Genomic DNA, 15,577 nt, shown 5'->3' on the forward strand with positions numbered 1-15,577 from the left:
TCTGTGGGCGGATGCGGTAGCGTGCGTCAGTGTACGAGTGTGTGCACATATGAACAAGAGTGTGTGCGCGCGTGTGTGTATCCAGGTTGACAACGGTTGTTTCTGTTCTCTCTATAGACTAGTGTTTCAGGACTCAGTCCTTAGTCCCAGATTGCCTCAGGTAGGGTCAACTCAACACCAAACCCACAGTGTGCATTGTTTTACTGTACTACCTCCTCTGATCTTATGAATCATCTTCTGATCTGAGCTGGAACATGTTTTCTTTTAGTTGTTTGAAAAAAAAAATCACCACTGCTTTGAATTTGTCTTTATTTTTCTACTAACTCACTGAAATGTGCACTTTTTTCGATTGTGGGAAAGGGCTTTGATTGTTTGTTTACTAAACTACTAAATTGTACTGAGTGTATATTTTTTGTCCTACAAGTTTGTTCAAAAGAGAACCTGGTCTCTTTTGTCTGCTCGGCTAGTTTCTGTTAAGAAAAAAAAAAGACAACCATCCTTATTTTGTTCTCTTTTCTTCAAAAAACACAAAGAAAATACAAATTATCAGCACATATTTTCAAATTGGATGCAACAATGAATTTCTATTCTAAACTAGTGTTTCCCCTAAAATTGTGCAGGGCTGGTGGGCCACCAGATCAATGGCAATGCCCACCAGGCCAAAAAAAAATCTACCACCACCACAATTACCACAAAATATAACATCAAAATTAAAAATTATCTGAATAAAAGCTCAGGTTCACTTCACCTGATTTCTCTCAGAGTCTGACATGGTGGCAGGCATTAAGAATAACTATATAACTACAATAATAACTACAGAAATAGATGATCTTCTCACTGATAGTCCTGTTAGCTTATGTAAATCATATGGAGGCATCTGTATTAAATTGAGACTGTTTCATAACCAGTTTAAAACCCCTTGTAGTGGCTTTAAATGTCTAAAATAACACAGAATTCAGTAATTTGTGTTTCATGCACACTGTGTTCATGATGTGCTGTTTTGCAAAGGTCATAGGTCACACAGCTTATTTTTATGCAATAAATGCAGCTTATGAAGTCATCTTTTCCATGTGGTTACTTTGTTTGAAGTCTTGTAAATACCGAGTGAACAATATAAACTGCAGACCACCTGCTGCACCATCTGATTGAAGCCGACTATGTTGGTTTGCCATTCTTTGCTCTTTGTCTGTGGTTTTCTTTTTTTGTTGTTGGTGCATACCACCAGGCCTGAAACATTTCTAAGGGAAACACTACTAAAATAAAGGTTTCTTTCATCATTGGAGGCTACCACTTTGTAGCGAGGTTCCAGTCACTGTTAGCCTGGGATGTCCCTCAAGTTGAAACGGAGAACATGGTCTCTTCCTGAATTAACCACCCTGACCCCTCCCAGGATGATTATCGAAGCATGTGCTGATCAGCTGCTGCATGCAGACATACTGTATTACTGCTCTGTTCCCTCCACTCACCCAGAAGGCCTTGCTCTATCCCCTTGATAACCCTGCCCCCCCGTTTTTTCACCCCTCCGCCTCTGCTCAGTGTCCTGCAGGCGTCTCGGAGAATGCCGGGGAGTGTTTCTGTTGTGCTTTGCTGTGCTCTGTTCTGATCAGGTCCAAATGCAGTGGTGTTGTGTTGAACTTTAATTTGGGTCATGCATGCAGTCTCAGTGCGAGGAGATGATTTTTTTTAGTCAGTATAGGCTTGTGTGGGTGTGTTTGTGTGTGCGACTTTTTTTCCTCATCTTCCTCTCTTTTGTTCTGTCTCTTGAATCCATGTGAAAGAACACAAATAATAATAATAACCAATGCAGTTTTTGTCATCAATATGTCTCCACTAGAACTTCTGACTCTATAACCTTCAGTGTCCTCAGACTGTAGGCGATCTCTTGTCTTATCTGTTCATTACTTGAATCCTCTGTCCTCACCAGACAATGAGGTTTCTATACAGCCTCAACTCTGTGAACATTTTGTCTACCCCTGGTTTTTACCCCCTCCCGTAGTGGTAATAATACAGTCTAACTGAACCTCGACAGTCCAATTTCCTTTCTCTGTCTCACTGATAAAGCACTCCTGTCCAACACCACACCACCTCCTCCTTTCCCCATACAGAAATGTAATATACTGATAGTTACTGTATTTCACTTGTGAATGTGTGTGTGTATATATGATAAACAGGTGTGATACATACAGTATATGTATGGAAAAGTTATTTCAAATGTTAGAAAGTGGCTATTTTTATTGAAAATGGAAATCCAAAATATTTCTAAAATTAATATTCTGTATGCTATATTTTCTACATTGGAATTGTGCATCAAATAATTGCTGAAGTAAAACGTACAGTAAACATCAGATATGACCAACAAATATACTAAGTTAGTCATAAATCTGCATATATATATATATTTCTTAGAATTAAATGTCAGTATATTCCATCTCTATATGTCCCCTCACCTCCCCCAGTCATTTACACACTTTTGCCCAAGTGTCCTCTTCCCCAGGGTCATGTGAGTTAGTTCTGTTGTGTGTGTGTGTGTGTCTCTCTAGGGAGGCTATCCTGCTGCTGCTGCCGCCGCTGCCTATCGGTACGCCCAGCCCGCGGCCGTAACTGGAGCAACCGCCGCAGCTGCCGCCTACAGTGACAGGTGAGGCCAGCTCAGGACACACATTAGCAAACAGACCCACACACACGCACACACACCTGACTGTACAACAGAAGTGCTGAGATGCAGACTGTTAAGATGGAGTGTTTTGTCAGAAGTCAGTTTCAGTAGAGATATGAGGCAGTCGGCTGACGATAATCTAAAGAGGAATTCAAGGCCCCAGGATGAATAAGGACATTTATGTTCAATAATGCAGCACTAATGGATGGATAAGATAATAGTGAAAGCCAGCAAGCTTAAATGATGATAATGTTATCTTGTATCTTAGGAGAAGATTAGATGCACTGTAGAGTGTACCTGAATGGCAACGTGGTCAGGGAGACAAATTGATGTTATTAAATGATTAATACGCGTTCTTAATGAACTGAATATATGAAACCATGTCAAGTCTCACAGTTAATTGAAAAACAGTGTCTTCTTTAAATGTGTCTTCTGGAGCAGCATTTTGTGCCAGTTGTATGTAAGATGGCCAAATCAGTATTTTATGGTCACGACATCATCTGCCAAATTAACATAAACACAGGTGATTACAACTGTGTTTTACTGATCATAGAGAAAGTTTGGGGCGACAGAAAGTCTGTCTTAAACTGGCGCCACACTAGAGAATAACTGGGACGATTTTGGGTTTGATCTCAACAGATGATCTGCCTTAAATGAGCCTGTATTATGAGGATTTTACCGACTTAATCTTAATATTGCAGACTGGGTGGGAGTCCCCCCATTTTCAAATCAGAATTATCAAACAGGTTTGATATTTATATGTTCGATATTATTATTAAACATGATGGATATTTACGAATTGAAATCCTGTATTGTCAAAGGATAAGCAATGGGATATCGAGCAGATTTCTAAACCTGTGCTCACCATGATGATTCTGTCGTCTCAGCCATAACTTCAGTCATCATTCTGAAATAACTGACTATAAACAGAAAATATGGGTGCGCATATTCTTATTAATCTATTGTTTTGTCTCCCATGTCTTTAAAATCTGTTAAGATGTGAAAATCCTCTAGTGTGCACCAGGGGGCATTAACGTTACCACCACACAGACGCAGACTATCACTGGGCAGTTTACATCATCATTTCGCAAGAGCTTGTTTTTCCCCATTCACACTGATGCACCAAGCCAGTGTTTTAAGATTTAAACACCCCTGAAGCTGTTACTGAAAAGGCCTGTTTTTGGGCGAGAAAACACTGCTCTAGTCTGGACAGCGGGCTGGATGTAGAGAAAAATATGAGTATAATTTCCAAACAGTATATCAGTTCTAACAAATGTGTTGAATATTTGTATCCTGTATTGTTTTGTTATTTTTTTTACATCAACACATGATTGCCAGCAATCTTCCTCTTCTCTCTCTTCTTTTGAAGAAGACCACTGTTAGCAGTTAGAAACTCCTCAGGACACCACTGATCATTTTGTCCTTTTCTAAAACTCAAATGAATAATTTCTTGCATGTTGCGTTTACTTTGCTAGTTATGGCCGGGTGTACACTACAGATCCCTACCACGCTTTAGCTCCAGCTGCTGCTGCCTACGGAGTGGGAGCCATGGTGAGAACACTGACACAAGCTTTACAAAACAACCAGCATGGAACATCCATTAGTTGTCTTTCTTAAAGGGGGAAATTTTAAGATGCTCAGTAGTCTGTTTATTGAGAAGGCAATGGAATACAAAGTAGATGGACGGTGTCTGCTCATGTTAAAGAGTTAGTTCAGATTATAGTTGTATGAGGGACTTACATAGTCAGTGTATTACCTACAGTAGATGATGGTCGGCACACCCCCTAAAATACATGTTGCTGCTGACCCTGTCCACAGCAGTACATTGCTTAGTTTCCATGCTGGTACTCCTCTCTACTCTTTGCCTCTACTGTAGGTATTACTATAACTGGATAAGTGCCTCATACAACTTCACTTCAAATAAGCCAAACTATCCCTTTCAGCTCATGGTTGGATCCGCCATGGGACTTTTTTCTTATGGATCCTCAGTAGGACAATGCACTCACTGAATCTTATCTCTTATATCTTTATCTTTATCTCTATAAAAAAGTGAATGACTGAAGAGTTTGCAGTATCATTTGTGGATATTATAGCTGCGTGTCTTCATGTTTTCACTTCTGTCTCTTTCAGGCCAGTTTATACCGGGCAGGATACAGTAGGTTTGCTCCTTACTAAAACCACAAATCACACCCAAGGAATTTCACATCGCTCCAAAACCCTTTTCCAAGCTCTTTGTTTGGCAGCAGCTCCCCTCCATTTTTCTGCAGGCGGACTATAGTGACAACTCATGTGTTTTGTTTTTCTTTTCTTTTTCTTTGTGGCAAGAGGTCATTTTGCCACATCATCAACTCGAACTCTGTTTCTGTACTCTTCTGTCTGTCGCTGACATGGAAACAATGACAAAACTGCCACGAGTGTCTCCCACTTATAAAGCTGGAGCCTGCTACACTGGGGGCACAATTTGGGACGGTTTTTAAAAACACTACGGGACCTGGAAGGAGAGAGACTGCTGTTCCTGTGTGATCCTGCACACTACAAACCTTTTTTCCTACATTATATCCACTGCCCTAAAAGACCTAATCAGACCTTCCTATATACATACACTTGCACATGCAACACCAAGTATACAGTTTCTTCTACGTTTTCCTTTAGTGTTGGCCTGCACAGAATGATGCCACAGCACAGCATTTCTAAAAAAAAAAAAAAAAGGTACTTATGTTTTTAAACACTACATTACAGCAGAGTTGTCCTTCTGGTTTAGCATCATGGTGTAATAACTCAAATGTGGACTGTTCAGTACAGAAGATGTAGGAATTATTCTTGTTATTTTATAAAGCTGGACTACCGAACACTCAGCCGCGGGGAACCTGGGAGCATCTAACTGACTGCAACCACTGTTGTCCTGGCAACAACAAACTATAAACACAGCATGGGAAAAAGTCTCTTTTGGTCATTTTCCAACATTTTACAACTTCCCCCAAGTGAAAAAGGAAACACAAAAAAAACAAAACAAAACCAATGTTTAAAAAAAGGATTTTAAAAAAAGCGTGAAAATGACAAGGAAAAAAAAACTCAAGTGACTTTGTTTTTTTTCTGCATTACCTCAGTTTTTCTCTTGTCTGTTTTGTTTTGCTGCCATTGATAAGAAGCTGCATAGAAATGTCCTTACACCTAACGTGGATGCGTTGAACCTGTCCATTATTTTCAGCGACAGAGCCATTCACTGGTCCTTATTGCTGGTCTGCACATACTCCATTTATAACTGTAACACTAAGACTGACCCTGTACGCATGTCCATTTAGAGAACTCGGCGCACCTCCCCTCTAAGGCTCATCCTTGATCTGCACATAGTGCTTCTTCCAAAAAAGGACTTGCTTCTTTTTGCTTCTCTTTCTGTCTCCTAAAGCGTCAGACATTCCAGCTGTAGCGGTGATGTAGTGAAGGAACAGGTCAGATGGACAAAGGACCCATCAAACACAAACTAACCAGATTTAGCGGAAAAAAAAAAAAGCGGGAATGCCCACATGGGAAACTAATCATCTGCCCGTCAACCAAATGGGAATCCCTCCTGGCCAATTGAGATATTAATGCCTGCAGGCTTCAGGCAGGGCTGCTCTGTGCTCCAGCTCTGTGCATGGAAGCAGTATCTGATCTCAGCTGAGCAGAACAGTAGATCCCAACAGAACAGCCCAGATTAGGATACAGTGAAACAAAGAGATTGCAATCATGTAATGGAGTCTTGGAAGTAATGAGAACTGATCCGTTTTCTATTTATATTCATGGTTTTTAATGTGACACCACATACACTGTCTGTTTGCATCTTTTTTGTCATTTTAAATCCTTCATCTTGCTCTCTGGGATTGTTCAGTTTTAAAGATCTCTTTACCAGTCTGTCTGAAGGCATCATAAAAAGAGCCAGCCAGACAGTTTATAGACCACGTCTTTGTCCTGTATGTATCATATCTCCATATACTCTCACTATGTTAATGCTATTATTTGCCTTTTTGGTTCCAAAGATTTTCTTAAGACAGCACATTTTTGGTCCTGATGTATTTCTTATTTTTGTGGTTGAAATTTTTTTTTGTCTTTGCTTTGTTATGTTTTTTTTTGTATGTGGTGGGTTGAAGCTGTATTTTTCATTACAGTTTTATGAAACAGCACCCTGGGAAATGTCATTGAAGCAGCATCTACAAAAAGACAGAGAACACACATTTAAAAGGTTGCAGCAGACAAAACAACCCTGTTAAATTAAATTCAGTCCACACACTAATTTGTTGGCCTTTTTTTTGTTAATACGTAAGCATGCTGTCGATGCAGAGGTGTTTGCTGCAGACAAGGGAAATCCGAGCAGATGGAGTCATGAGGGATATGCAGAAAGGCAGAGAGGATATTTTTTGAATTGCATTTTGCCAGTAGGGCCAAATTACAGGCAAAGTAAATGGAGGGAAACGTCCACACAATGTCGAAAGGGCCCTGTGGCCCAGCAGTGGCCATCTCTTTTGAACAATGAAACAATGTGTGGGTGGTCAGTCCAGGGAAAATGTGGCAGTGATGGTGAAGGTGAGAAGCTGAGCCATTAATCATTAGCTGACAGGATAACAACGTCCCCTGCTGTCTTTTTTTTTTTTTTTTAGGGGGTACAGTGCGCTCAGGGTGGAGCGGACATCGTGAGGCGGGGTAATGTTGTTTTGTATGATTGTGAAAACTGTGTGCAGTAGGTCCAATGAGTATTTTTGACGCGCATTACCTCTTTTTTTTGTCTTATTATTCCTTACAAGTATTATCAGAAGTGTTGCTATGCATGCTTTTGTGTGAGAGGAAGGGTGTCGGTCAGAATCTTTTCATTTGTGCATGAATTCAAATCATAGTGCTGGAGGAGGAATATTGGGAGGAGGAGGAGGAGGATGGGGTGTTTACATAGCAGGAGGAGGAAAGGACTCGGACGTTATGTGATGCAAGGAGACAGAAGTGTCGAGGAGTCTGGGTGGGGAGGGGGCCCACAGTCGCTTTATGGAAGCCGATTTGGGTCCGCTTGAATAATCTGGGTTGTCTCTGCTCTGTGCCTCTGTGGTTGTCGTGGTAATCACCAGTCATATCAGATGTATAAAGTTTAATTTGGTATGTCTGGACCCCTGTGGTTGCTTATATAATGACAGTAAAACTGAAAAAAACACAACATTGGCCCACCCAATGATGATTCGTCTGGTGATCTGGCAGCAGTTGCCGGCTTCAGGGCTGACACAGAGTATTATTATGAACCTGCCCACATGAGATGCTCATTTAGCAACACTTCAACCTCATTCATCCACTTGGCAGAAGCTTGCGTCGAGGTGTTGTAATTGTTATCGAGCAGTGACCGCGGTGCAGCTGTGGCGACTCCTGTAGGTTTGCTTTTGCCCGTTTCTGTCTCTCCTAATTGGAGTAAATCTTGTGTGGAAGGCTGCAGAGTTGTCACACAGAGAGGAGAAGCAAGAGTTACCCTCAGCCGCTGACCCCAACTCCCTGCACTGTGCTCACGTCAACCCAGTGGGAGTTTTTTCTTTGTACAGGGATTTGATGAATGAGTTTGAATTGCATGTGGATTTTTTTTGTCACATGCTCTGAAAAGCTCATTTATCCAAGTGATTTTTTTTTTCAATAAGTGACATGTATTTTCTCACAATGTTTTATTTTGCCATCCTTGTGTCTGCCTTCTGTTTATTCTCTTCATTATTATTGAATGTATATAATAAATAAACTGTTTGGTTTTTATTCTGGTCTTTGAATGCTTATTTGACAATGTACGTCAAAGCACTCATACGTCATGGTTATCAAGGGGTGATAGAGCACACTCCTAGATATGATTCTTGATTTTGGAGCTGCTAACCATTACAGTATTTCCTTCCCTTGATTGTCTAAAGCTTATCATTTTCTTTCCAGTCTGGCTGGAATGAGCTCATTCAATCAGGAGAGACTGCGTTTAAATAGTATAAAACCCTGCACCAAAAGGAGATAAAAGAGAACTATTTGATTAAACAACTAACAGTTGCAACGTTTGGATTGCAAGCCAACCGAGAGTCACCTCTCCAGACTGCAGAAAGTTTTCCTTCTCAATAAACCAGCGTGAGTCGGATGACTGATGCAGGCAACAATTGCACACTATTAATGTCGCTTGGCTAGGCTGCATTGACCAAATCTACTGCGTGAAAAGCTCTTCTTCCACCACCTCCAACTTTCTCATTGCTGCCAAGGGGGAACAATCTGGAACAATCTTTAATTGCATCTGGAGTTAATGGCCGTAAATGGGTTGGATGTGGCGGGAAACCTCATATCCCTGCTAATTGCTCTAATGCACAAGAGGCCAATTGCCAATTTGATGGCATGCTCTCTCTGAGTAATTGAAGTCGGGCTAATTGGAAGAATAGATTGAAGGCCGCCTGATTAGAGGGGGGGGGGGATGTGTGAAGATTGCATCTATTGAAGTGAGGAATTGACCTTTGTGCGTAGCAGAGTCACTGCAGGCCACCACAAACTGAATCTACTGTAAAGTACAGATCCCCGTTGTTTGATTTAAACAGTTACACATTCTCTGTATGTAAATGATAAAATGACTGCTGTAATATCATAGGCAAGATGGATCATATGGGAATTCCACTGTTACTGCTGCTGAAACAGTCATCTTTTCTTCAGTGTGTTAGTCACTAACTTCTGACTGGTTTTGTCTCATCCAACCTGGGCAGACAAGTCTCACTTGCACTGTCTAAACATTGCCCCCTGGTGGTTAAATCGTGGTACTGCAGCCCATGCTCCCTGTGTGTGGTTGAGCCTCCAGTTTGCATCAGGTGCCCAAAAGGCGTAGCTCTGAATCTGGTTGAGAGAGTAATTGGCCTTTGGTGTGCCATCTGTGCCAATTGTGAGTGGGAGATGCAAAGGTATAGCCTTGAGAATATGACAAACAAATCCAGCTTTTATGGATAAACCGTTTATTGATTGAACACTTGCCACAAGCATGAGTAGAAAATCATTAAAATATGTATTGCTGGAAAGAGGTGATCGTGTTTACCTTGTATCTGTCTACCTACACAGAACACGTCCCTTGTTTTTGGTGCAGCAGCACCAACAGAACTGTAATGTAACTTTGAATATGAAGATGTTAATCAGTGATGGCACGAGCCTCCCACAGCACTGACAGGTCTCCTGTCCTATCCTCCTCCTGTCTCGTCTCGTCTCATCTCATCTAATCTCTCTTCCTCCCCTCGTTCCTTCTCCTTTCATCCCTCCTCTCTACCACTCACAGATGCCTCTGCTCTGCTCAGCAGTTTGGCACCTTCAGAGTGACAGTTTCACGCCTCCTCTATCACCTCAGGGCTATTATATACCATCTCAGAGCAGCACACAATGTGCACACACTCACACACACAACACTGTAGAGACTCACTTCCACTCAGCATTTGTGATGTGGATTTCCCGCCAGAACAAAGCTGGACTATCTGCACCCATCCAGCCTTGATGATCAAACTTAAGCAGATGAGTCATACTGCTGACTCCTTTTTTTCTTTCTTCTTTTTAGGATGGAGGATTTGACATTTTTTGAAATAACATTTCTTATAACACTTAATGAATATATTTACATTTGCACAAGAAAATGAAACACAGAAAAACATATTTTTGTGCCAAGGACAGATTAGTGCAGTTGGGTCACCCTCAGTTTTTTTTATATATATATATGTGTGTGTGTGTGTGTGTGTGTGTAAGACATCAGTATGTGTTATTTTAATCCTGTCCATAATATTCATCGTAAGGCTCCCCGTAGTTGGTGGTCTGAGGACGAGGAATGGTGAAATCTTTGTCGGTGTCGATTTCCTGAAACACAAACAGAAACATAAGATCACACATTTCTCATGTCAGTGCGCTTAATCCCCATGATCAACTGTGCTGTCATTAACCTTACAATATGACTTCACTGTAAGTGCCAGCAGTAGTGAAAGGTCACGGTGCTTAATTGCAGAGTATATGGAATCAGATTGTTAATCCTAATGGTTTATTACTCACTGTCATGGAGAATTCAGACTCGTAGGGTGATCGCAGCGATGGCTCAGTTCTCCTGCCTGAAGGGAGACACATGATACAGTTAGCTAATTATCGCTTCATTATGCACTGTTCATCACAGTGAGAGCTGAGCTGACTGATAGTGGAAGTCATTCTGTAATTTTGGACACCAGCTCCATATTCGTTTTGGCTTGTAGTTTTATTTCAGCAGAGAGAATGACATTCAGTAAATCTGGAACTGTTGGCCAGAGTTGGAAAGGATTTATACACTTTAGCTGCAGTGCTGTTTGTACAGGAGGTGGACAAAAAAGCCTTAAAAGTAAGATTTTATTTAGTAGAAGTAACATGTTTCCCTTCACTAATGAAAATTTGGAAGTCATGGGGAGTAAAACACACCAGCGTTCAGTTTAATACACTCAGGTTTTGCGGCTAGTCTGATATGACCACAAGCTTATGGCCACTGTTAGCAAACTTTAGATAGATACTGATGTGCAACTGACATTACAGTAATTTTGCTAACTTTATTACTTTTCTCTAGTGCTATACTTATTATATGCATGATCATTTGAGCGGTTGCATGTTTGCATGACAAATGGGGCTAATGCTTGTCTGCAGTTAACCTCACATACTACCCGGCTCATCAACCTGCACCTTTTTGTGCAATTTATGACTGTATGCTCAAGGACCTGTTGTGGTTAAGGTGATTCACAATTTTTGAAAAAACGTGAAAAAAAAAATATAAAACCTATCTATAACCTATGCCAATCGCTCCTCTCCTCTTAACCAGCCAGTAGGGGCTGCAAGTCATCAACAGCTGCTAGGCTTAAACAAGGCTTTCCTACTAGCAGTGAAACAAAATAAATGTAGTTGTTACAATTATTGAGGAAAAAAAATGTAATTGGATTTTATCTAAACATTGTTTTGGGCAGGTTGGTGAAGATTTGAGCTCCTCTAGTTGTTAATAGCTTCCACAGTGTCCGTTGTTTTGTTTCACTCTGCTACAAGATCCTATCAGGTTTTAATTCACCTTGTGTATCAATTACTTTATTTCCAATTAGCGTCTTCTTATTATTATTTGTCTTTATAGCTTGCCTTTTAACTTTTGACTATTATATATTATTTTGACCAGTGTAGTTTGTGTAGAGGTGATATGATCATTGGTTAGTTCATGCTGTGCATGGTGGCTTCCAGACCACTTTTATAACCAACAAATGCAGCCATTTGGATAGAGCCATCTTTGTGGCAGTATTCACAACTGATATATAATCAGGTGACTTTAAATAGTTCTTCCATCAGGTGCCAATCAGATTCATGAAAGAAAGTTCATGTGCAACTATTTTGACTATTTAATCCTTTAAAGCCGGGGTAGAGCTTTTGTGGCAAAGGTTCCATAATAATCCTTAAGTATGATGTAATTCGTGCGGTTCCTCCTCTTGGTTGTTTCCAGGCTTTAGAAAATCTAGTCCGTGTTGGGAGACTTTGGCCAATCATGTGCCTGTAAGATAGTTGATTATTGAGTCTCATTCCCAAAATGTCAGTATTTGTCAACGTAGGAATGAGACTCAACAATCAACAATCTTTCTCCAGATTTGTTTACCCTAGCTTACAGTCATTTTAAGGAAAAAAAGGGGGCCAAAACTCACTAGTTATAACTTCTCAAAAGATTTACTGGTTCTTGTTTTCTTTGTCCTTTATGATAGTAAATTGGATATTTGTCAAAACAAGTCATGTGAAAATGTCTCCCTTGACTATGAAATTGTGATGGGGATTTTTTCTTATTTTCCAAACTATTTTATGGACCAAAACACTAGACTCTTCAAAGAAATAATCATCAGATGAATAAATATGGAATATACTTGTGAGTTGCAGCCCTTGTCCCTGTCTATCTTAGCCTCTACACATAATTAACAGCCTTTCAATTAGCACTCAGTTTGGTTAATGATGACAGCTTCTCACCTCTCCTGTTTTCACCCTCATTCTCAAAGCTTCCGTTTTCTTTGCCTTCCTTGGGGCTGTTCAGTCCAGGGATATCAGCACTGGGGCTGGTCCAGCCTGCAAAGCTCAGAGGGATATCCTTGGACTTGGCCTCCCCCCTGCAGAGAAAGGCAACCTGAGACAACCCGTGCCCCATCAGCAGCACCCAGCCATTTGCCACCAAGGCAATGCTAAGCACCGGGTCATCCCATCGCGGCCTTCTACCCACCTCAGGGTTTCCCCTGGTGAGCATGGCAATCCACACCACCCAGATGGCAGCGGACAGCAGCAGCGTGAGGCAGAGCAGTGTGGCCTGAATCCTACTCTGCTGGTGGGCGGGCCCTGAGTAGCTGTAGCTGTATGTGAAGCAGGAGCGACACATGAAGTGCAGGGAAAGGATCAAGCTGATGGCCAGGAGGCACAGCACGTAGATCTGCAGCATGACAAATTCCTCCTGGCTGTACTCGCAAGGGTTCTTGTCCCGGACCAGCACAAGGATCAGCCACTGGGTAGAGATGATAACCTGCACGGTGAAGAGCCCCAGGGCCACAGCGGGCTCCCCCCAGCCCCGGGCAGCAGCAAAGCCCAGCAGAGCGAGGCAGCGAGCCAGCAGGCAGGAGAAGGCCAGGGAGAAGAGCACGCCAAAGAGGAAGAGTCTGGTGGGGCAGGTCTGAGAGGTGAGGCGGATGATGAATGAGAAGGTGATGGCGAAGATCCCGGCTGTGGCCAACAAGAACATGGACATACAGGCCACTGTGCCTCCAATGCTGGTGCGCTGTTGCCTCGTTGAAACACAGATCCACAGCGACCAGAGCAGCAGGCCAAAGAGGAGGCCCATGCTGAAGAGGAAGCCTGCAGAGGCTAGGGTCTCCAGAACAATACCCCAAGCTGCCCGGCGGTCACAGAGGTACCTATAGATGGGGTGCAGTCCTTTGCCGCAGCCTGGCACGCCCTTCAGGGAAGTAACATTTGAGGAAGGAGGGGAGGCTGTTGTGGTATTGACTGAACTGCTGTTGGTTGACTGGCACAGGCAGGTGAGAGGGACGTAAAAGAGGAGGAGGAGGGGGAACAGAGATTTGTGCTTCTCGGATAAAAAGGCCATATTTTCTTTTGTAATCCACGTGGGGATTCAGTCTTTCCTTTTAAGTGTCCTTTGATACAGAAGGTCTTTTTTTTTTCCTGAAACAAAAAGTACACGTCAGCTCAAAATACTTAACATTTATGTTTGAGGTAACAACATCACAGAGAAATACAAGTTTCCCTAAATGTGGATTTCATATTCATATTTTCCCCCCAGCCTGTCGTGCCTATATCCATCTAGACAGTTTTGGTGTGAGTCGCTAACTTTTGGAGATATCAACTGTAGAGATGTCTGCCTTCTCGAAAATATAAAGGAACTAGGTGGGACTCAGCTGGTGGTGCTCAAAGTGGCGAAAAAGAACAAAACCCAGCAGCAATGTCTCTTCCCAGAAATTAAGACCGGGTCACTCCACAGACCTTGTTTTCTACCAAACTGCACCTGCCAAATAGAGTCCTGCATTGGGTTGGGTACCTGCCAGGTGACCCACAAAAATGTTGGGTAACAGGTAAAAATATATTTCTATAAAAATGTGGCTGCAGGCATAGGTAAAAATGAAATAATTGCAAGTGGGCAGCAACTGAGAACAAATATAGAACACTTACAATAATATGTTTTTTTCCCTGGAGAAATCAGAAATGAAAATGGTTGTGCAGTATTTTTAGCATTTATATCCGCTTATACAGTGATATCAGCCCCCTACATCTTACCAAACAAATGGACATCACTATCTGATCTGACAACGATGTAGGCTCGCTGGTGGCTAAAATGGATGACAAAAATAGCCATTGGACAATACCAAATTGTGGACAATACATCGGACAGAGTGTGACATTTTGGAGGAATCGTTTGTATAAATTAGCCTTGAATAGCCGCAAGCTAGGCTAGACATCACAATGGACATCACAAGTAGGTAATTGTTTTATGATGGTGCGGTTCAGGTTATAGGGTTTATATTCATGGTTTTGGGTCTGTGTGGATTTGACTTAAATTTAATTGTGGGTAATGACTTGGTTATGGATCAGCAATTCACACTAAAACTATCTAGATGGATACACAGCTCTACAGGTAATAGGAAAAATATGTATGTTGTGTATTTTGCTTTTGGGGTGAACTGTCCCTTTAACAGTGTACTGAGTGGCAGTGCAGAACAAGCAGGATGAAATGGAAGACAGGATAAGACAGAGGTCACAGCGTGGAAAAGGAAAAGGGGAGAGTGGTTTGACAACGTGAGTGAAGAGAGCAGGAGGAGCGAGCGCATAAACATGCCAGAACAAGGCAGGGGAGTGTGTTCGCTAGAGCTGAGAGTGGAGGAGAAAACAACTGCAACATGAAGGTGAGGCTGGGGCAGACACATGAAAATGTAACTATTCTGCTGCATCAGCTCATAGACCTGCCACAGACAGACGAGGAGACAGACTGGAGGTGAGGGACAGACAGTGAGAGATATTCAGTCCTGATAGCTGTCACTTCCTTAAGCCTATAACAGAGCCTTTGTCTGGCCATCAGAGATTCAAATATGACCTTTAGTGGGCTTATCACCAGATAAATATGACCCAGGCCCTCAACTTTGCCCTGACACTGGCCCTCGTTTGTATAATCGATCAGATCACGCAGTGGGGGAAAAGATTTTTTTCGAAGGTTATGATATAACAGCATGGCTGGCAAAACTAATGACACAGAGTTCACATAATTCCAGAAATGCTACTGAGTATATCATACAAAAAAATAGCTATGTTAAAGCTGCATCTCACGATAAGACGCCGTCTCCAAAGCTGGACCAAACCTTTGTAAAAACAGAGGAACTTACCTTTTTTTTTTCCTTCAGGATGTGTCTAAAC

The 15,577-nt window shown here is 41.9% G+C and overlaps 2 protein-coding genes across 6 annotated transcripts in view; one reads left to right on the top strand and one right to left on the bottom strand.

Annotated features, from left to right (window-relative positions):
* The window catches only part of LOC146309789 (RNA binding protein fox-1 homolog 2-like), a 51,018-nt gene extending 44,092 nt beyond the window's left edge, over positions 1 to 6,926 (top strand). For 2 of the 5 annotated variants that reach the window (XM_084745258.1, XM_084745260.1), the window contains 3 exons: positions 2,541 to 2,638; positions 4,132 to 4,207; positions 4,787 to 6,926. In XM_084745258.1, coding sequence (XP_084601384.1) covers positions 2,541 to 2,638; positions 4,132 to 4,207; positions 4,787 to 4,831 — 219 coding nt within the window. In that variant the 3' untranslated portion in view covers positions 4,832 to 6,926. Of the gene's footprint in view, positions 1 to 117; positions 161 to 2,540; positions 2,639 to 4,131; positions 4,208 to 4,786 lie in introns of those variants that run through there. The other 3 variants (XM_084745259.1, XR_014772504.1, XR_014772503.1) reach the window with 3 other exon arrangements.
* Positions 6,927 to 9,601: 2,675 nt separating this feature from the next.
* Positions 9,602 to 13,878, bottom strand: LOC146309790 (retinoic acid-induced protein 3). Its single transcript, XM_084745243.1, has 3 exons — positions 12,641 to 13,878; positions 10,688 to 10,743; positions 9,602 to 10,498 (listed from the first exon to the last, which is right to left on the bottom strand). Exons 1-3 carry the CDS (start codon positions 13,758 to 13,760, stop codon positions 10,409 to 10,411), a joined length of 1,266 nt encoding a protein of 421 aa, XP_084601369.1. The 5' UTR covers positions 13,761 to 13,878; the 3' UTR covers positions 9,602 to 10,408.
* Between the last annotated feature and the right edge of the window lie 1,699 nt (positions 13,879 to 15,577).

Source organism: Lutjanus erythropterus, chromosome 19 (assembly GCF_056507025.1).
Source record: "Lutjanus erythropterus isolate fLutEry1 chromosome 19, fLutEry1.hap2, whole genome shotgun sequence".
Lineage (NCBI taxonomy): Eukaryota > Metazoa > Chordata > Actinopteri > Lutjaniformes > Lutjanidae > Lutjanus > Lutjanus erythropterus.